This window comes from Nylanderia fulva, unplaced genomic scaffold (genome assembly GCF_048542155.1).
Source record: "Nylanderia fulva isolate GAGA-0341 unplaced genomic scaffold, ASM4854215v1 Scaffold12, whole genome shotgun sequence".
Lineage (NCBI taxonomy): Eukaryota > Metazoa > Arthropoda > Insecta > Hymenoptera > Formicidae > Nylanderia > Nylanderia fulva.
Genome location: NW_028189409.1, coordinates 4,049,348 through 4,070,363, shown reverse-complemented (window position 1 = coordinate 4,070,363; position 21,016 = coordinate 4,049,348). Strand labels below are relative to the sequence as shown.

Genomic DNA, 21,016 nt, shown 5'->3' with positions numbered 1-21,016 from the left:
TTAGTTTAATATTTTTACTATTATCCTTAATATTTATAAAAATATTAATGTACTAAAATTAGTGAAAATTTTAATATTAATATTAAATAAAATTAATATTAATATACTCTAATGTTGGTGAAAATTTTACTATTAATATTAATAAAAATATTAATATTAATATACTAATGTTGATGAAAATTTTACTATTAATATTAATAAAAATATTAATATTAAATAAAATTGTTAATAATATCGATTGTTGTATATCACAGATATAACTCCACCGAGATTGAGCTGCCCCCAGAGCTACGTTATCGAATTGATCGATCGGCAAGAAAGTTATTCCATCAATTTCAACGAAACACGAAGACGTATCAATGCCACGGACGTTTCCGGACCCGTGAAAATTACTTTTGTGCCGGAACGCGCGGTGATTCGAGTCGGTAGTTTTGAGAATGTTACAGTCTATGCAACGGACTCGAGCGGCAACCGAGCGACTTGTCACTTCCAAGTTTCGGTCCAGGCGACGCCCTGCGTCGATTGGGAACTAAAACCACCGGCTAACGGTGGCCTAAAATGTGTCCCTGGGGATAAGGGACTGCAATGTATAGCAACCTGCAAATCCGGATACAGATTCACGGACGGTTCACCAGTAAAGACATTCGGATGTGACGTCAACAAACGGTGGTCACCTTCATCGGTGGTGCCCGATTGCGTTTCTGAAAGTCAGTTTTTGTCTTAGCTTGAAGTTTCTTTAAACTGCATTTTTTAAACAATTTATTAATCTTAATATTTGCATTCGCAGACACGCAACAAGCTGATTATCATGTAATCGCCTCGGTGACTTATCGCGCGAATGGGGCTGTTTCTCGATCTTGTTTGTCGATGTATCAAGATCTCATGGCTCAATATTATACGAGTATCAATGGTATTTTGACTCAACGTTGCTCCGCTCTCAGTGTGAACATGAACGTGTCTTTCATCAGATCGATGCCTTCCTTGCTCGAAGAAAACGTTCTCAAGGTAAAACAAAATTTTATAAAATCTTAATTACTTATTACTTAATCATATTTTATTTAATCATTACTAAATTTAATTGTAATATTGTGATGACAATTATTTGGCAATAATACAATAATTTCGACAAATTTCAGATGGACTTTGTCTTGGGAATCGTACCGGCAGTACGTCAAACGCAATTATACGATCATTGCGGCGCCACATTGAGCCTGATCTTCGATTTATCGGTCCCGTATGCTAGTGCGGTTATCGAACCTCTGTTAAACGTTTCATCGATCGGCAATCAATGTCCGCCTCTTCGTGCTCTCAAATCACATAGCAGCAGAGGCTTCACGTGCAGCGTCGGTGAAGTCTTAAACATGGATACCGAAGATGTTCCTCGTTGTCGTAAGTAAACCATTCAAATCTCAATCTCCTACTTCAAGTATCTTTAAAAAAATGTAATAAAAAAAACTTTCTAATTTCCAGTGCACTGTCCGGCCGGAACATTCGCCGGGGAGAAGCAGAAGCTGTGCACAGCCTGTCCGAAGGGCTTCTATCAGAACAGCGACCGTCAAGGTTCTTGCTTGCGCTGTCCCTTCGGCACATACACGAAGGAGGAAGGTTCGAAGAGCATAGACGATTGTATCCCGGTCTGCGGTTACGGCACATACTCGCCTACCGGTCTAGTACCTTGCCTGGAGTGTCCCAGGAACAGCTACACCGGCGAACCACCGATTGGCGGCTACAAGGACTGCCAGACCTGTCCGGCTGGCACGTTTACGTATCAACCAGCCGCGCCTGGTCGAGATCGTTGCCGTGCCAAGTGTTCTCCAGGCATGTACTCGGACACGGGACTCGCTCCGTGCGCTCAGTGTCCCAAGAACTTCTTCCAGCCTCAGCATGGCGCGACTACCTGCGTAGAATGTCCCACGAACATGTACACGGACGGATCCGGCTCCGTAGGCCGCGAGGAATGCAAGCCTGTTCAGTGCACCGAGAATGTTTGCCAACACGGCGGTCTCTGCGTGCCAATGGGACACGGGGTGCACTGTTACTGCCCGGCAGGCTTCTCCGGGAGACGCTGCGAAGTCGACATCGACGAGTGCGCGTCTCAACCATGTTACAATGGTGCCACTTGCATCGATATGCCGCAAGGCTACAGATGTCAATGCGCGAACGGTTATTCCGGTGTGAATTGTCAGGACGAAAAGTCGGACTGTAACAACAACACGTGTCCGGAAAGAGCCATGTGCAAGGACGAACCTGGATTTAACAATTATACTTGCCTCTGTCGGTCTGGATACACCGGAGTCGATTGCGACATCACTGTAAGCGTCTCTTCAGGCTTCTCTTTTATTACAAAATCTATTTGAAAAAATTAAATTTCTATTTACAAATTATATTTATCATTTAAGCTTGTATTTTATACTTTCTCTTCAGATAAATCCGTGCACAGCCAGCGGAAATCCTTGCAACAACGGCGCGACGTGCGTGGCTCTTCAACAAGGACGCTACAAGTGCGACTGCTTGCCAGGATGGGAGGGTCAGAGCTGCGAGATCAACACCGACGATTGCGCCGAGAGACCTTGCCTGCTTGGCGCCAACTGCACTGATTTGATCGACGACTTCGCCTGCGACTGCCCGCCCGGATTCACCGGCAAACGCTGCCACGAAAAGATCGACCTGTGCTCGGGCAATCCTTGCTTGAACGGGATCTGCGTGGACAAGCTCTTCAGCCACGAGTGCATTTGCCATACGGGCTGGACCGGCGCAGGCTTGCGAGACCAACATCAACGAGTGCGCCTCGAGACCCTGCAAGAATAACGGCCAGTGCATCGACCAGATCGGCGATTATACCTGCACCTGCGAGCCTGGTTACACCGGCAAGAACTGCCAGCACACGATCGATGACTGTGCGTCTGATCCTTGCCAGAACGGTGCCACTTGCTTGGACCAACTGGAGGGATTCGTCTGCAAATGCCGACCCGGCTACGTCGGCCTGCAATGCGAGGCGGATATCGATGAATGTCTTAGCGATCCTTGCAGTCCAGTCGGTACCGATCGCTGCGTGGACCTCGACAATACATTTGTCTGTCATTGCCGTGAGGGTTATACTGGTGCCTCGTGCGAGATCGATATCAATGACTGCGAGTCCGATCCGTGTCTGAACGACGCGATGTGTATAGACGAGGTTGGAGGCTTCAAGTGCGTTTGCCCGGAGGGATGGACCGGGACTCACTGCGAGACGGACGTCGGCATGTGTCAGAATCGACCCTGTCAGAACGATGCCACGTGCGTGGACTTGTTCATAGATTACTTCTGCGTGTAAGTATATAAATCTCTCTGAGAGTGTTTTTTTTTATTATCCGATAAAATGACCGATTTATTTCGAATTTTTAAAATGACAGCTGCCCATCCGGCACCGATGGCAAGCAATGCGAAACGGCACCGGAACGTTGCATCGGAAATCCGTGCATGCATCACGGTCGTTGTCAAGACTTTGGTTCAGGCTTGAATTGTACCTGCCCCGACGATTACACTGGCATCGGTTGTCAATATGAATACGATGCCTGTCAAGCTGGTGCTTGCAAAAACGGTGCTACTTGCATCGACGAAGGCCCCGGATTTACCTGTATATGTCCTCCAGGATATACAGGTAATTGATATAATTATTATATAATTTAATAATATTATATAATTTCATACTGTAATATTGATCAATGTATAATTAATGTAATAATGAATATAATCATTAATATATAATTAATATAATAATTCTTAACATAACAATTTATTTTGCTTTTTTGGACAGATTAATTTTTAAACAATAAAAAATAATTTTCTAATTTCCTATAATTAGGTCAAACTTGCGAGGAAGATATAATCGACTGCAAAGAAAATTCTTGTCCGCCATCGGCGACTTGTATCGATCTCACCGGCAAATTCTTCTGTCAATGTCCGTTTAATTTAACTGGCGACGATTGCAGAAAAAGTACGTCTTTCACAATTTTTTTAAAATCAGAAATATTATTAGTGTGATAATTATTTTTATTCATTTTTATTATTTTAAATTCTCGCAGCCATCCAAGTCGATTACGACTTATACTTTAGCGATCCGGGACGAAGTAGTGCTTCGCAAATTATTCCATTTTTCACTGGTTCCACAAAGAGTTTGACTGTCGCTATGTGGGTGCAATTTACGCAGAGAGATGAAGCTGGAATTTTCTTCACTCTGTATGGCGTCAGGTAAATTTATTTACATGTTTGTTTTGCTAACAATTTATTTTAATAATATAAAATCTTGTTATATTATTTTTTTCTCAAGCAAATTATAATAATGCATTTACATTTATAAAGAAAGAATTGAGAGAAAAATAATAGCATGATTTTAAAAAAAATTTTTCTTTCAATCTAATTATAATAAAACATTACTTTACAAATACAAATACTTTGTTTCAATTCGCTTGAGAGAAAATAATAGCAAGATGTTATTATGAAATAGAACATTATAAAATATATATTGTATTAATATATTATTATCGTACATTTTTTTTAGCTCGCCGCACGTTCCGACAAACCGCAGACTTATGATGCAAGCGCACAGTAATGGAGTTCAAATATCTCTCTTCCACGACTTGCAAGATGTATATCTGCCCTTCAGAGAATACGCGACCATAAATGACGGACAATGGCATCACGTCGCAGTTGTATGGAACGGGGAAAATGGCGGAGAGCTCACTCTAATCACAGAAGGCCTTATCGCTAGCAAGACCGAGGGTTACGGTAGCGGCAGATCACTTCCAGCATAGTAAGTATTTTTTCAGATAAATAAAAAAAATTTATATGCATTTTTGCCAAAAATGGTGTAAAAGAATTTGAATATCTGTCTTCATATTAATTAAATAAATGTCTTCTCTTGTGCAGCGCATGGGCCGTCTTGGGTAAACCACAGAGCGAGAACATAAAGGGTTACACGGAATCGGGCTTCCAAGGTCATCTGACCAAGGTGCAAGTCTGGGGTCGCGCTTTGCACGTGACGAATGAGATTCAGAAGCAGGTGCGCGACTGTCGCACGGAACCGGTTCTTTATCAGGGTCTGGTACTTACCTGGGCAGGATACGACGAGACCGTAGGTGGAGTCGAGAGAATTGTGCCGTCGCATTGCGGACAGAGAGTGTGTCCACCTGGTTACGGTGGCAACAGATGCCAGCAACTCGAGGCCGACAAGATTCCGCCCAAGTTGGAGCACTGTCCGGGCGATCTCTGGGTGATCGCGAGAAACGGATCGGCGATCGTCACCTGGGACGAGCCGCGTTTCAGCGACAATGTCGGCGTTGCGAGAATACAGGAGAAGAACGGACACCGATCCGGACAGACTCTGATGTGGGGCACTTTCGATATCAGTTACGTGGCTTACGATCAGGCCGGGAACTCGGCCAGCTGCAATTTCAAAGTTTACGTATTGTGTAAGTAAAAGATGTCTTCATTTAATATTTATTCGGAAAAAATTAGAAAATATCTACTCGAAAAATATTTTCTTGAAAATCGATATGTATCAATTTTATTTGACATTTCGACAAATTTTTCTCGTTGCAGCGGATTTCTGCCCGATGCTGGAAGATCCTATCGGTGGCACGCAACAGTGCAAAGACTGGGGCTCTGGAGGTCAGTTTAAGGTCTGCGAGATTGCTTGCAACACCGGACTTCGATTTTCGCAAGAGGTTCCCAAGTTCTATACATGCGGTGCAGAAGGTTTCTGGAGACCTACTAATAATCCTAGTCTACCTCTGGTGTATCCAGCTTGTACAAGTAATTATTTTGTTCACGTTTGATTGATGACGATCTTTTATATTCTTAAATTTATTTTAATATTTATTCATTATAATCTTAAATTTTTTCCCAGGCTCAACGCCAGCTCAAAGAGTCTTTAAAATTAAGATGAACTTCCCGACATCGGTGCTCTGCAACGAGGCCGGTCAGGGTGTGCTCAAGCAGAAGGTTAGAAACGCCGTGAATTCACTGAACAGAGACTGGAACTTCTGTTCGTACTCTTATGAAGGTAGCACAATTTCTTTCAAACAGATCGTTTCATATACATATTTAAAAATCTATAAAGACATATGTATATATTTTCAATATTAATTTTCTGCTTAAGGAACTCGCGAATGCAAAGATCTGAATATCGATGTGCAATGCGATCATCGCGTACGCGCAACGAGAGAAACGAACGAAGAGGATGGTGGAACTTACGTCATTTCCGCGATTGTGCCGGCAGAACCGTAAGTAAAATCTTTTACAAAAATATTTTAATTAATACTTTCGAAAATTCTGCGTTCTCAAAATTTGAATATTCGCAATGACAATTTAACTGGCAATTTTTACAGCGCGTCAATTGGTTCAAACGCATTTTTATCGTACGCAAAATAATTACAGCTTATTGATGTAATATCGTAAATCATCAAGCTCGGCTTGCTCTTTTTGTGTCTCGCACATGTCAGTCATTTCAAGTTCAATCAGACGCATCTCTCAAATGTGTTGCCTCTCTTCGTCGCGCGTTCCTCCGCTTATAGTGATCTCAGTATACTGAGCATTTTTGTGTTACATCATATAGAACGAGACAGGGTCGCCAAGGCAGTGATACCTACGAGGTGGAGATCTCGTTCCCAGCGATAAAGTAAGGACAGCTCGATTCATGCTACGTGCAATTTCATTTATATGTCTTACTGGCCATATATTCGACATCATTTCGCTAATATCATTCTATATATAAACAGCATTCATTTAGCGTGCAGTTTATAACAATCTCCCGCGGGTAATCATGTTTTAGTGTCCTATGTTAATTGTGTATAACTCTCGAATTTGTATAATCAACCTCGAAAAGTGATAAATCATACTAACGACTAATCCTACAGGAACAAGTGTCGTATAAAACTTCATTAAACGTAAATAAAAGCTCGTGTGCACGTTATTACTAACTAATCATCATTATACACGGATCATTATTATGGGAATATCATCATGTAGCAAGCTGCAACAAGTGCCTACATATTTTGACAGTGACAACTAATGTAACAAAACTCGTGTAACCAAGCTGTGAGATCGTTTATTATTTTTTATTGAAAAAAATTGATCATTCAATACACTAGCGGATATATATATATATATATATATATATATATATACATATATTATAAAAGAAATAATTCAAACAAATTATGAAATAACAGGCAAAAATTGCAGCTAATTAAAACATTGAAAATTGATGCGTGAAAATTAATACCTTTAGATCTCTGTAGCTCCAACATCCAGCAGCTTCGGTTTACGATAATGACAGCTCCGACATATATTGACAATTTGTCATACTGTGACTTGACAATTAAATGAATACAAAATTTACATGTATTAATTACAATTATAATAAGGGTATGAGTGCGGTTTAACTAGCGCAAGACCATTGACGAAGATCCTGGGTTCAAAGACAAGGCTGCCTTAATTACATTCGCCTCGAGATAACGGCTGTACATATTTGCGCAAACCTCTTCATGCCTGTTGCTACCGCATACAAAATGTATGAACCTACAATTAGATAACTCTCTCATCTGTATTTCATAGTGATCCGATCCTGAACGCTAATTCGAACGAGCGCTCGACCGTGCAGACGTTGCTCGAAAAACTGATCTTAGAAGAAGACCAATTCGACGTTCACGATATTCTGCCCAACACCGTGCCGGATCCTGCGTCTCTTATCCTGGAATCCGATTATGCCTGCCCGATAGGACAAGTTGTCATGGCACCGGATTGCGGTAAGTCGATACGTTAATTATAATTAAAAAATAGGAAACCATTTTTTCAATGTAAAATTCTCTGATATAAAAATATTTCTTTGCAAATAAATTTTACAGGAAATTTAAATTGTATAATTATTTTTTATTCAGAAAACATACGATTGAGGTTCTCAAGAAATTTAATATTCATTCGATTAATTAATATACTAAGAACTCAATTTTATTATAATGTATAAAATAACTTTTCACAATATATATTTTAATAACCAATTATATACATAATATACATAGAATAATAATTTTAATGCATATTTTAGTAACCGAATATTGAGAAAGGATTTCATAGCATTAATGATTTTTCCAAAATATGAAAGTGCGAAAAGTTGAAAGTATATATTGCATATATCGTTTACAGTACCATGCTCGGTGGGCACTTACTATGACGAAGAGACGATGCAGTGCGTGTCCTGTCCCATGAGCACTTACCAGAGCGAGTCCGGACAGTTGCGGTGCAACTCCTGCCCGGTAATCGCCGGTCGTCCCAGCGTGACGGTGGGTCCTGGCGCTCGTAGCGCGGCCGATTGCAAGGAGCGATGTCCTGCCGGCAAGTACTACGACGACATGGCCGGTCTCTGTCGCAACTGCGGCCACGGATTTTACCAGCCGAACGAGGGTAGCTTCTCGTGTCTGCTATGCGGCCTAGGAAAGACCACCAGGACCGCCGAAGCCGTGTCTCGCGAGGAATGCAGAGACGAGTGCGGATCCGGACAGCAGTTGGCCCTCGAAGGAAAGTGCGAGCCTTGTCCTCGAGGAACGTATCGCACCCAGGGAGTGCAAGCCTCCTGTCTATCTTGTCCTCTCGGCAGAACGACCCCGAACATGGGATCCGCCGCGATAGAGGAATGCTCGCTTCCGGTCTGCGAGCCCGGAACTTACCTGAACGGAAGCCTCAACGACTGCGTCGAGTGCAAGAAGGGAACGTATCAATCCGAACCGCAACAGACCTTCTGCATCCCTTGTCCGCCGAACACCAGCACCAAAGGATCCGCTGCTGTGAGTTCCTCTTCCTCTATAATTAATAATAATATTAATCAATAATATTAGAATCACGTAAATAAATAATTAATAATATATTAATATAATTCTAGAAAAATATGATATAATATATATAATATAATATATGATATAATATACAATATATGATATATAATATAATATATATATAAATAAATGGAAAAATGTATTTAAAAATAAATAAAAATATAATATCAATGAGCAAGAAGTTGAAATAATAGTACTAATATTTCTAATTGATTGACAGACGAGCAAGGCAGAGTGCACGAACCCGTGCGAGACGAGCGGCGCAGAGATGCACTGCGATGCGAACGCATATTGTCTACTTATACCGGAAACGAGCGACTTCAAATGCGAGTGCAAGCCCGGATACAACGGCACCGGGACTGTCTGCACAGACGTGTGTCTTGGCTACTGCGACAACGAGGGTGTCTGCCTGAAGGACTCGCGCGGGACAACCCTCGTGCAGATGCAGCGGCAGCTTCACCGGCAAACATTGCACGGAGAAGTCCGAGTTCTTCTACATCACCGGCGGCATAGCCGGAGGCGTTATCTTGATAATCATCGTGGTGCTGCTCGTCTGGATGATTTGCGTCAGGTTAGCGTCGCGGACAGAAATTGATTGGAAATTAATTCAAGTGTCGATGCAAATTTCATTCAATGATAAATTTATATTTTTTTTTATCGATAAGCAATATTTTTCATCAACAGAGCATCCAGAAAGAAGGAACCGAAGAAGATGCTCACTCCAGCGACTGATCAGAACGGCTCTCAAGTGAACTTCTATTATGGTGCACCGACACCTTACGCAGAGTCGATAGCGCCGTCACATCATAGTACGTATGCTCATTATTACGACGACGAGGAGGACGGATGGGAGATGCCCAACTTCTACAACGAGACTTATATGAAAGGTGAGCTACGTCGGAAATATATAAAAAATTATAATAAATTATTTTCGCTATAAAATATAGACAATTTGTTTTATATTGCAATGTGACCTGCGAGTGCTCATTAATTCTTTTTTCCTGCACAGAGAGCCTGCACAACGGGGGCAAGATGAACAGTCTTGCCCGATCGAACGCCAGTATTTACGGCACGAAAGACGATCTTTACGACAGACTGAAGCGTCATGCATATACCGGTAAAAAAGGTACAGACCCGCAACTACCTTCGTAAATCATATTAATCAACGCCACAACTCGTCGCACGTTTGCCGTCCGAAAATTACTGCCAACAGGATCGGATGCACAGCGCGGCTGCGATATTATTATTTATTAATTATTCGATTTAAAAACAAAATTCGACGTATGTGCACACCTCGTCTTTTTTACCATATATATATATATATATATCATAGAACACGTAACAAATTTCCGCTATTAATTTGATTAATACGTAACGACGTAACTATGTAGTGGAGCGACAGCACGCTATCAAACGAGCGTCGCAGAAAATAACATTACGAAATATCCATTTTGCAGATAAGAGCGACAGCGACAGCGAAGGCCAGTGACCGGGTAGAACAATGACTTTCATGCCAACGTAGAGTACGAAAATGCGAGAGATCTCGATCAGTAATCAGACGAAGCGACGACGGTATCTCATCCTTCGTTGCTCCAACCCGATCGACGGATCGTGTTATTTATTGCATATCCTTCTATATGACGGCGCCGAGATCCGCGGTCGTCCAGATCGGGCAATTGGATATTTCAGAAGGGAGAAAAAAGAAAGAGAGGGCTCGATCGGAGCCGCGGAATCTCGCGTCGATCCGCAAGAGACCGATGCAAGAGTCCTGGAACGATGATCGGCAGATCATGTTGTACACCGATCGTCGCTTCGGCACGCGTTTATTCGAGCCGGAAATCCGAAGGCGCGCAACGTAAAAAAAAAAAAAAAATAATGGGAAAAAAAGAATAGAAACGGAACCCGTTCGTCCTTCGTGATGATGTGAAATTCGATGCGTGTTCAATGATTAAAGAGACTTACGCGCGAGGTTGTAATTTTTGTAATTTAATTACCGCGTATATAGACATGTGTATTAAGGATCCATCTCCCGACTACCATCACACCATCATCCACCCATTCCCATTCCCCTTTCTTATTAATTCGTACGATTAACGGTGCGTACGTGAGAGAAACTGTGTGTGCTTGTATATGTTAATTATAACTATATATATATACGTGAATTTATATTTTGTTACTCGGAAGATATACGCATCATCGTTGTAATATTGTATAATAAATGCGCGGGCGCGCGCGATAGAAAGAAGGAGAAAATTTGGCGAGATTTCGAACTTGTAGCATTTCAGCGAGTGTGTCGAAGAAAATCAGAAGAAGAGAAATCTCGCGAAAATCTTCCCCGCGGCGTGAGAAGACCGATTCGATTCGCGATGAGCCACAAAAAATCTGGGGAACAGCGTACTTTCTCACGATAATATCTCTTTGTAAAAAAAAGAAAATAATAATAAAACGTGAGAACCGCCGGAAGTGACGAGCGTTGAACTTTGCACGTTTGCGAACGATGCTTACCACGCTGTTTTTTTTTTTCATTTATGTTGTAAAAACTTTAACAATAGTTGTTTTTTTTATTAATAAAACGTATTTCAATAAAATGTTCTCTATTTTATTCGTGCTATGAATTATATAAGTTCCTTTAAAAAACACCTCTCTCCACTGCTTAACTTTTACTCATAATGTATTGTATTTATGCAGGTTTTTTATTTACTTTTATCGGTATTACTCTGTGCATTCTCTGACGAAATTCAAGATTAGTCTTGGCTTTATCAATATTTAATTGAGTCATGTCCTGTGACGCATTTTTACTTGTCGCCCTCATCAGATCGATACGACTATCCGCGTTATTGCTTACGAAATCAACGTCACTTCCTCCGCATTTATTGTCAAATTCAATTGGACTGTCAGTGGAACTCGACCTTTCGCATTCCTCTATTTCTATTATAATAAAAATAAAAAAAAAATAGAATAGCAGTAGAATAACGTAGGACGACGGAATATAAAATAAGAAAACGTACCGCGTTGATTTTTCTGCTCCAGAATATTGAGCGCCCTGATAACGTCAACATCGTTCCGATTGCGTCCCAACACTATCAGTAAAATTAAATTTTAATGCGAATGATATGTCTCTGTTTACTGATTTTATTTTAACGGACATTTATATGCAGATGAGAAATTAAAATTAATTGAGCCTTACGTCGATTTCCACAATCGCGGGCTTTTTCATAATCTCCTGTCATTAAAGCGATTGTAAACTAAAATATGCGAAGCTTCATTAATATTTAGCAGAGAAATAATTTTTAAATTTCTGTGGTAAATGTGGTTGATATATAAATACTTCGATGCGATCCTCGTAATTCGTGCTCTGTTCTTGATTCATCGTAATTATTACGTTTAAAAGTGCTTTTTACTTTTGCACTTCACTGATAACAATTTTTAGTCAGAGATAAGAATTCACAGAATCGCATTTATCGTGTGTCTGCAAACAGATTATAAAGCAAAATATGATACTTTATAATTGCAAAACGAGATTTACAATCTTACTTGTTTGTTACAAAATCCTTGATTATGAAAAGTTTAATGAAGCAAATTTTTTCACACTAAATACAATTTAAATTTAAAACATACCTGATAAATCAGAGAAACAATTGGCATAAGATATGTGTCACGTATGTACATATATTTGTTAATAACTTCAAATTTCATAATTTTATCAGAAAAAAAATGTTAATAACTTTTATAACTTTAAAAAATTTTTTAATTATATATGTTAATATGTAATTTTTAATTAAGATTAAATGTTATAGAAATAATATAGAAATAAAATCTAGCAAAAATACATTGGACTATTACAGAATTTTATGTCATGTAGAAAATCCCGTTTCGGAGATCGAGTCTGTGTTTGCGAGATGTGTATGTTTATGATAAATATATATATACATATATAAGTAAAAAAGACATCATTGGTATGCGATGAGTCACTGCAGAGACCCTTCAATTTATTCGCTTTCCTTATATACTGAATGGAAAAAGCAGACTTCGGAGTCGTGCATCAGAATCTCAATATAAATCACATATACATATATCGTTTTTTCAATAAATTTTATTAATATTTATTAACTTGTTTTATAAATTTGTTTTTTATAAATCCATACAAGATTTATATTTATAATTCGCAATTGACATTATATAAAAATACTCAAATTTACGATAATTATCTATTTCCTTGAAATGATTGCGAAATTGTGTTTTCCAATTTTGCAATCATCTCGAACAAAATGTTACATAAAAATTATAGATCAAATCCACAGTTGTACTAGCAACTCCATCTACAGTCACCATTTAGTCACTCGTGTTCATTGTAATTTCGTTGCAACCGAGGCACGATAATATCGAACGATGTATTATTAAAGTAGCAACTTTGCAAGTATATTGCATATACGTATATGCACTTTATAAGCGATATTTAATTATCTGGCAGCGACTCATCGTCGCAATATTTTGCATTTCCCCTTTTAGTATTTTTTAATAAATACATATATTACATTATAATATAAAAAAAAATTTCTTTCTCTTTTTCTCTATTTTTAATGAGTTTGGAAATAAATCAAAATTAATGAAAAAAATTATTTATGCCAATAAAAATTTATTTTCACTAAGATCGATCTACTCCTCTCCTCCTTTGTTACGAAGCAATTGAATGCCACATGTGGTTGCCAAACTTTCTCCGAAAGTTCTCGAAATAGTGACCAGTTCCAAATTAGATTCCAATCCTACTCGTTCGTGCTTACAATGTATTTGCTACGTAATTATTCTGTCTATGACTCACGCCATTGTATCGATATATATTGTTTGTTGTAAACAACAAGGTAATACATAACAAAATAAATTGTTTCCCGGCCCAGACACGTGATTTCGATAAATTCAAGTAATTGTAAAATTACTGACTCGCTCCAATAAATAATCGATAAAACGCGGCATGAAAAAACGCTCGGAGTAACAGGCGGCCGCTGGCGAGAAACCACGCAAAGGAACAATAAATTATCGACTCCCAAAGAGATTATCGTCTCGAATTCCGCACATGACGTGTTCCGGTCGGCGCGTCGCGGCGGCGCCGCAAATCCCTCCGATTCGCACGCGGTGAGCTCACGGCTGCTCCGATTCGTCGCAGATGACGTTCGCTACGTCAGTCTAGTCTCCCAACGCTGTTCCGTGACGTGGTTTAACCCGGTACTATCGCCTCTCGAGCCGCATTTCAACGGCGACTATCGAAGCGACCACATCACACGAAAGAGTTTGACACTTCGGCTTTGGCGCACGTCGACCTGATTTTGACACATCATCCAGGAGACGTAGGAGCGAGAAGAGAACCAATTAGCACAGTGCGAGCAAACGACGGAATCGATCGCTCTTGGTCACCTTTCTCGCTAGCCTTTCTCAGCCCCCAAGTGGAAGGTACACCGGCGCCGATCGTTTCAGGGAGGGTAAGTATAAGTTGTTGTTTGCGGAATTATCATTTCTCGATATATAGACAAGCCAGGCGGTATTCGCGGGTGTTATGTAATTACCTGGCCGAGAAGGTGAAATTAGTGCTATGCAAAACGCGACATCGCGACGTGAATGAGAAGCGCGCCGACTGTTGAAAAGTGCTGCGTAGTCGCGAAGGATCGATTGGGCGCATGTTGACGTCGTCGTCGTCGTCGGCGGCGCGACTATATATTTTCGTATCGTCGCACGGACGTACGATTTCTTCCAGAGTGTTCCCGATAAACATGTTTTTTTTTTCTTTTTTTTTTTGTTTTTTTTTTTAGATCGGATCTCACAAATTTCGGAGTCGCGCCGCGGAATGATGCAATTCGCGCTCGATCCCGCGAAAATCGGAGTCACATGCGTTCGGACGCCGCGGTGCTGTGTTACGTAACCAGTCGGCCTAGCTGATGACACCGTTGCTTTTCCCGCAGTGCGCCTTAATAGCGATATACGCCTCGGGAAAACAACGCGCATGAGTTGAAGTTTTGGGCGAGAAATACATATATTTACATCGCGAGGGGAGAAATAATTTTTCCTTCTTTTTATATCAAACGCGCCGACGAGATAAGGCGCGAGATTATGTCTTCTTAATTGTCTCAAAATGATAAACAAATTTTTTTTTGACGAACTCTTAAAACGATAACGTGTGTCGGAACCAACAGGCCATTTGCTTTCCTCGATGGCTAAACTAACATGTATATAATCGCGAAAGAGTGGAGATGTATATACAGATAAGATAAATTAGATATATAGGAAGTGTCGTGTGACGTAAGATTTTGGAGCAGCTTGCAGATGACTAAGCAGAATCGCGAATCGAGAGGCTTATTTATCATAAGTCAAGGACTCCGTACCAATTTCTGCCGAACGACAACTGACCTCAAATTGATCAAACAATTTGTTATCTGATAAAAAGATTGCAGGATTCCACTTTATATATGTGATATAGATATGATCATTTTCTTGTGATAGGATCAACTTTTCGGAATGCTCCGATATATACATATGTACTATATAGTACGATGTTATCATGATAATATACTATTTTGCTTATTTGTGTTTATTAATGCAACGAAATATAAATTATTTATCAGATTTAATATTTTGAACGTAATGGCTTTCCATTGTTTCTCTTAGAATTGTTATCAACATGATGAAAAGCGCGCCCACGCTCCAATATTCACACAAAATATCCGCAAAATATTAGTGTAACAAGGCCCGAGGTCGTAAATATTACATTTAATAAATTTTAGTAACATTAAATAAATTTGATAATGCAACATATCAGACACGATTAAACTGGCAATTGGATGATCGCACTAAATCAGATCTATATTTATTTCAGGCTTCCAAAATCCCTCCCATCTACGAACGTCCAACAACCAGCAACATTTCAGTTGAGGAAGGAGGTGTTCTTAACGTAAGTACTGTTCGCGGAGAACTCCGAGAAAGGATCCGGAACTCTGCGGATGATCGGAACATTCACGACGAAATGGCAACCTTTCAGGTATCAAAATCATGCAATCGTCAGCCGCAGCAGTTATCTGTTACTCGTGGCGTGAGATCGCGGCCACTGGGCGATGCCACCTCGACGAAGGTGGGGACAATACCTCTCCTAAGTCCGACAATGGAAACCGAATTTTTGAAAGAGCCCTGGGTGTTTCCGCGCACAAAGACAAATTCTTCTACAAGAGAAGAGGTCACCGCGGCACTCTCCGCCTGGGAGGAGGACTTTCAGGATCTGAGCAGTTGGTGCATGGACACGTTCCAGGGTCAATGCGATTTTCATATAGGTGAATCGACTACGTTTAAAGTATCAGGTACATATACATTTATATATATTTATGAATAATGCATACAACGCATAATATTTAAAACAAATGTGTCAGGCTCCATAATATTCAATGAAAATGTATTATAAAGTTGAGGCAACGAGAGAGTCGAGATGTTAGTTGGAAATTTGAATAAACTTCTAGATTTTGATGAACTCTTTCATTTTAGACGTTCCGATCTTTGTTTGGGACCATCTTTAGTAAACTATAGCAATTACATTATTATTGAAATACTCAAACTCCTTCCAAAGGAGAAATCTAGAAGTTTAGTCAGACGCCGATCGAATATAATATTACAAGATATCGAAAATCGTATCATATTTAAGATTGAGCAGAATAAAAAAATTATTTGCTACTAAAAAGATTTATGAAGAGAGGAAACCATTGGTGAAAAAGATGAAAAAAAAAATTATAGAATTTTTATATACAATAGATTTTTTAACAAAATTCAATTAGTTTAATTTCATGTTTGTTCGACCTCAAAAAAGACCAAATACTAATATATTCCTAATTAATAAATTTTTATTATCCTTTTGTTTAATATCTTTATTTAAAATAACAATAAACTATCCAACTGTCATACGTAGACCTTTCATAGATATTATTTCTTTTCATTCATATACGTATACATATCCAGTTTGGTCGTATATAAATGAAAATAAATAATTTTTATCATTACTGGCGATTCAAACTTTTTTGCTTTCATAGATATATATTAATTGTTTTTATTTTATTAATTGCGATAAGAAATCGCAATTAATATTATAGTTCGACTGTGTTTCCAGGTACGAAATACGAGGATAACGGCGTTTCGATTGTGGAAGAGAAGGGAATATTAAAAGATTTGAAGAGTACGACTGATGATGAAAAGCTGAATTTGAAAATGATAACCGCTAAGACTACCGAAGAATCAAATGACAATCGTCATTTGCTGCTTTCTCCATCGGGATTGGTTAACGATTACGAATTAGGATATAAAAACGAAGAGAAGAACGCAACCAGCTCCTGGTTAATGTCACCCGAAGCGTCTGTAGCTTCTACAAGTACCGCGTCGAGTAAGCAACATAACGTTGATGCTGACACGTTGTTACAATCCGAGTATCGCGCGAGCAGCTTGACTTCATCTTTCGAGACCACCACAATCACAAATCAGCGTGAAACATGGGATGAGCTACGTACGATCGAGACCACCGGATCGGACACTTTCGACCTGCTGTCGTATCTCTGTGACGTAAGTTGACGAGCTCATTCGATTAACACACTTTTTTAATTCAATTTTCCTTGCGATCAATTTTCGAGTTAATAATTAACGAAATAAATAATTAAAATAAAATAAAATAATTTAAAAAAAAAGAATTAAATAATTAAAATAAATAATGAACGAAATAATTTTTTTTGCAGGATGCACTGCTTTCCCAGGAAGGCGGCACTTCTACCGAATCTTCAGCCGTGCTGAAACTCAAATCGGAGGCGACGGTGTTGCCATCCTTATTCACGCTTAGCCCCGCGAAGGTGAAGACGGAGGAAGAGGTCATCGAACCGATGCCATCGACGCGTCGAAGGATGTCGACACGTGCAACGTCGACGGTGACCTCATCATCGGTGGAACCTCCCGTAGTGTCGTCTCGCAGATCGGAGAGAACGAGGACATCGAGTAGCAAAGCCGCTGAGAGCAGAGAACGAGAGACGATTGTCAGAATAAGGACGAGGGATAAAAATGGAAGGAAGAGATACTACGAAGAGAGCGATTCCGATGACGACATCGGCCTGTCGCAGTACAGAGAATGTCGGGAGAAGAACAACGAGGCGTCGCGAAAATCGCGGATGAACAAGAAGGTGAAGGAATCGGAAATGACGATTAGGGCGATCAAGCTTGAGAGGGATAACAAGGTGTTGAAGATGAAGGTCGAGGAGCTGGAGAAACTGGTGACGTCGATGCGCAACGCGTTATTAAGATCTGCTTTAAAGGGAGTGTTTTAAGAGTACACGCGTTATTTAATATCTAGACGTACACGAGCTGTCGCGCGCGCATAATGCATTAATAATCTGTGCACACTTTTCGTTCTTTTTTTTTTTTATACAGACGCCATCTCATTACGTAATATCTAATGGAATTATGTAAATTTTAACATTGACTTATTTGTCTCAATTATCTTGAGACTTATTGTTACTCGTTATTTTGACGTTGTTTTATCGAGAGACGTTCTTTCATATCTCTATATAGCGTCTCCCTATACACTGTAAAAAAAATGTGTAAAATTACATTAATAATATGTAAAATTACATATATAATAAATGTAAAATTACATGATAAATAATGAAAAGGTAAAAATTTCTATTATTTATCGTGTAATTTTACACTTATTATTTATGTAATTTTACATATTTTTGTGTAATATATTACATATTTTTTTACAGTGTAAAATCTATATCTATATCTTGGTATATAATTAATTTGTCTAAATTAATCACGGATAGCGATAAATTAATCGTATTATCTGTAACACGCGTTAAAAAGTTAACGTTTAGCTTGCTATATGTCAGTACACGGAGATACTATATATTATTAGCAAGAATTTATTTTGCTATAACGAGAGAGAAAGAGAAACACCGAACTTAGAATGTATATTACGAAATACACATACAAACACACACACATATATATGTATGTATAAGTTACTTTGTGTATCATAATTCAAAAGGGGTATTATTACACGAGTGAAAAATATGGCATACGGTTTCAAGTGATAACCAAGTGATTATCGAGAAGCAGGTTTTAATTGGAACAAAATCACATAGTCATATATTTTGTTCAGCCTTGTATTGTACCTGATATGAAGAAAAAAAAGAAAAAAAGAAGCATGCATAAATATATATACTTATATACATATATGTAGAATTTTATCGCGGAGAGAGAAGCATGTATAATTGGTGACACGTGGTTTTTCTACTACTGATGTGTGAATTTGGACGATATTGATGTAAGAACACACAAAATCGAATAAAAATTTTATTTTGAAAAATCAACCAGGTCTATTATACAAACCAGATTCTTTGCGAGCCACAAATAACGCAGCTTATATAAAAATAGCGACAGCGTCATACCCTCATGACTCAATGTTTCTTCCATATCCGCGGCTGTTCTGTCTATAAACGAGCACGAATATGCGTCTAAATGCCAATCCGGCATTAAAGCCATACATAACACACGCGACATATTTCCGTAGATTGTTCGGATATTATTAGAGCATAAATGATCATCGCGGGAACACGTACGTATACATATATTACATATACAAATGCGGTATGTTTGCGAGATAATTGCAAAATCGATGGAGAGACGCTATCAATGTAGGTGAGTCGAGGTGGCAAACAGAGAGACCCGATTAAATTGTCGCAACAATGTGCGCTGCAATTTTATATTCAGCACGCAGAGGGATCCAACAAGAGGGCGACAGCTGATCTCTGTCATTGCGGCTGCGACGCAGAACCGCATCTGGAAATATCGTCAGAGAGCGTCGTCCTAACGAGGGCGATGGTGGACAAAGGAGAGGTAAGACCTCTTTCCGTTGATTGAACATCCGGCGTCCAAGTATCGCGCTTGTATTCTTTGTCTGATGTCATTTTATTTGCAAATTGCGTTAATATATAATATATATATATATATGTATATAATTAATAACGAATCGGAGCAAATTTGCACCTAAGAGAGAACCATCTGACACTTTATAAATATTATTTATTATTTTTATTTGTTGTTCTAGATTCAATTTATGATTGTGCACATTGTAATTTTGATGAATTGTTTATAATAAATATTTAACATGGTTACATTAAATAATAGACTTGCAACTATGTAGCATGCTTTGGCACATGTCCAGTGCCAAATGCGCAATAGAAATCTATATCGAAAACGTCAACAAAGTTGCAACAATGATTATAGTTTGCGTATTGTATATTTCTTCTGTTTAATATAACAAACCTTTTCCTTAAATTGATTTTTGAATTATATACGAGTGAAAACAAAGAGCTTTCGTGAAAAATTAACTTCCCGTTAATATATAATAATTTAATTTAAATTTTATTTTGTAGGACAATTTAAATTGAAAATACTTAATATCGAAACGTCAAAATTTACGAGAAAAAATAGCGTTAATATCAAATATTTGATATAAGAAAAAAATCGAATGAGAAAAGGAAATGCATTTTCAAGCTGGTATATTCTATCTCGCACATAATGAAAAAGGAACAAAGTTTAGAAAGTGTAACTAAACGAACAGATTGTAAGGAATTATTTGAGCGTTTTCATCGGTCGTAATCAAGTATCCTGTGTAGCCGGGTCGCCTCAGAATTAAATGCATATTCCGATGCATTCAGCCGCGGGCATATGTATATGTGTGTGTATAAATGCATCGATTGCCCGCATTGCTTTCTTCACCCGCATACCGTTAGATCCATTAATTCCAGACTATTATTATCGCGCTACCGTCTATTCCCGACTTCACTTTATACGAATCGGAGCGGCAAATAAATCGCTCTTTCATACCGAACCGCTTCAAAGAGATCAAATATCCTCCGCGTTTCGAAAGAAGGATCAGCAATCAACGAAAACATTATTTACCAAACGAAAGTGACATATAGACACAATTCTCTCTCTCTCTCCCTCTTCTCTCATATATTTCCCACGCATTATATAGTATACCCACCTTATCGTTCTCCCGGGGAACAATCTGCCGACCTCGTTCGTCCACTTCCCGTTTCCTGTCAGATATATAAAACACATAGATCGACCGAAAC

The 21,016-nt window shown here is 39.0% G+C and overlaps 3 protein-coding genes across 4 annotated transcripts in view; 2 read left to right on the top strand and 1 right to left on the bottom strand.

Moving 5' to 3' along the window:
* Positions 1-11,387, top strand: part of uif (sushi, von Willebrand factor type A, EGF and pentraxin domain-containing protein uif) — a 38,744-nt gene extending 27,357 nt beyond the window's left edge. The window contains 22 exon segments of the mRNA XM_029299095.2: positions 255-707; positions 788-1,005; positions 1,137-1,389; positions 1,471-2,312; positions 2,425-2,757; positions 2,759-3,309; positions 3,393-3,640; positions 3,845-3,976; positions 4,065-4,230; positions 4,541-4,792; positions 4,909-5,450; positions 5,581-5,793; positions 5,888-6,043; positions 6,140-6,263; positions 6,596-6,658; positions 7,597-7,787; positions 8,185-8,822; positions 9,091-9,294; positions 9,296-9,441; positions 9,555-9,757; positions 9,880-9,996; positions 10,328-11,387. Of these exon segments, the coding sequence (XP_029154928.2) occupies positions 255-707; positions 788-1,005; positions 1,137-1,389; positions 1,471-2,312; positions 2,425-2,757; positions 2,759-3,309; positions 3,393-3,640; positions 3,845-3,976; positions 4,065-4,230; positions 4,541-4,792; positions 4,909-5,450; positions 5,581-5,793; positions 5,888-6,043; positions 6,140-6,263; positions 6,596-6,658; positions 7,597-7,787; positions 8,185-8,822; positions 9,091-9,294; positions 9,296-9,441; positions 9,555-9,757; positions 9,880-9,996; positions 10,328-10,359 (6,077 nt within the window). The 3' untranslated portion in view covers positions 10,360-11,387.
* A 163-nt stretch (positions 11,388-11,550) lies between these two features.
* LOC146724720 (uncharacterized) lies at positions 11,551-12,240 on the bottom strand. The gene is made up of 4 exons (XM_085490210.1): positions 12,199-12,240; positions 12,058-12,115; positions 11,879-11,950; positions 11,551-11,798 (listed from the first exon to the last, which is right to left on the bottom strand). Exons 1-4 carry the CDS (start codon positions 12,238-12,240, stop codon positions 11,551-11,553), a joined length of 420 nt encoding a protein of 139 aa, XP_085346336.1.
* A 1,859-nt stretch (positions 12,241-14,099) lies between these two features.
* On the top strand, positions 14,100-19,246 carry LOC114928011 (uncharacterized). Of its 2 annotated transcripts, none has more exons than XM_029299094.2 (5): positions 14,100-14,344; positions 15,733-15,807; positions 15,895-16,207; positions 17,005-17,450; positions 17,621-19,246. In XM_029299094.2, the coding sequence occupies exons 3-5, from the start codon at positions 16,015-16,017 to the stop codon at positions 18,197-18,199; spliced, it is 1,218 nt and encodes a 405-aa protein (XP_029154927.2). In that variant the 5' UTR covers positions 14,100-14,344; positions 15,733-15,807; positions 15,895-16,014; the 3' UTR covers positions 18,200-19,246. The 2 variants fall into 2 exon arrangements, with proteins under 2 accessions (XP_029154927.2, XP_085346489.1); XM_085490363.1 differs by lacking the exon at positions 14,100-14,344 and adding an exon at positions 15,547-15,610.
* The last annotated feature ends 1,770 nt before the right edge of the window (positions 19,247-21,016 follow it).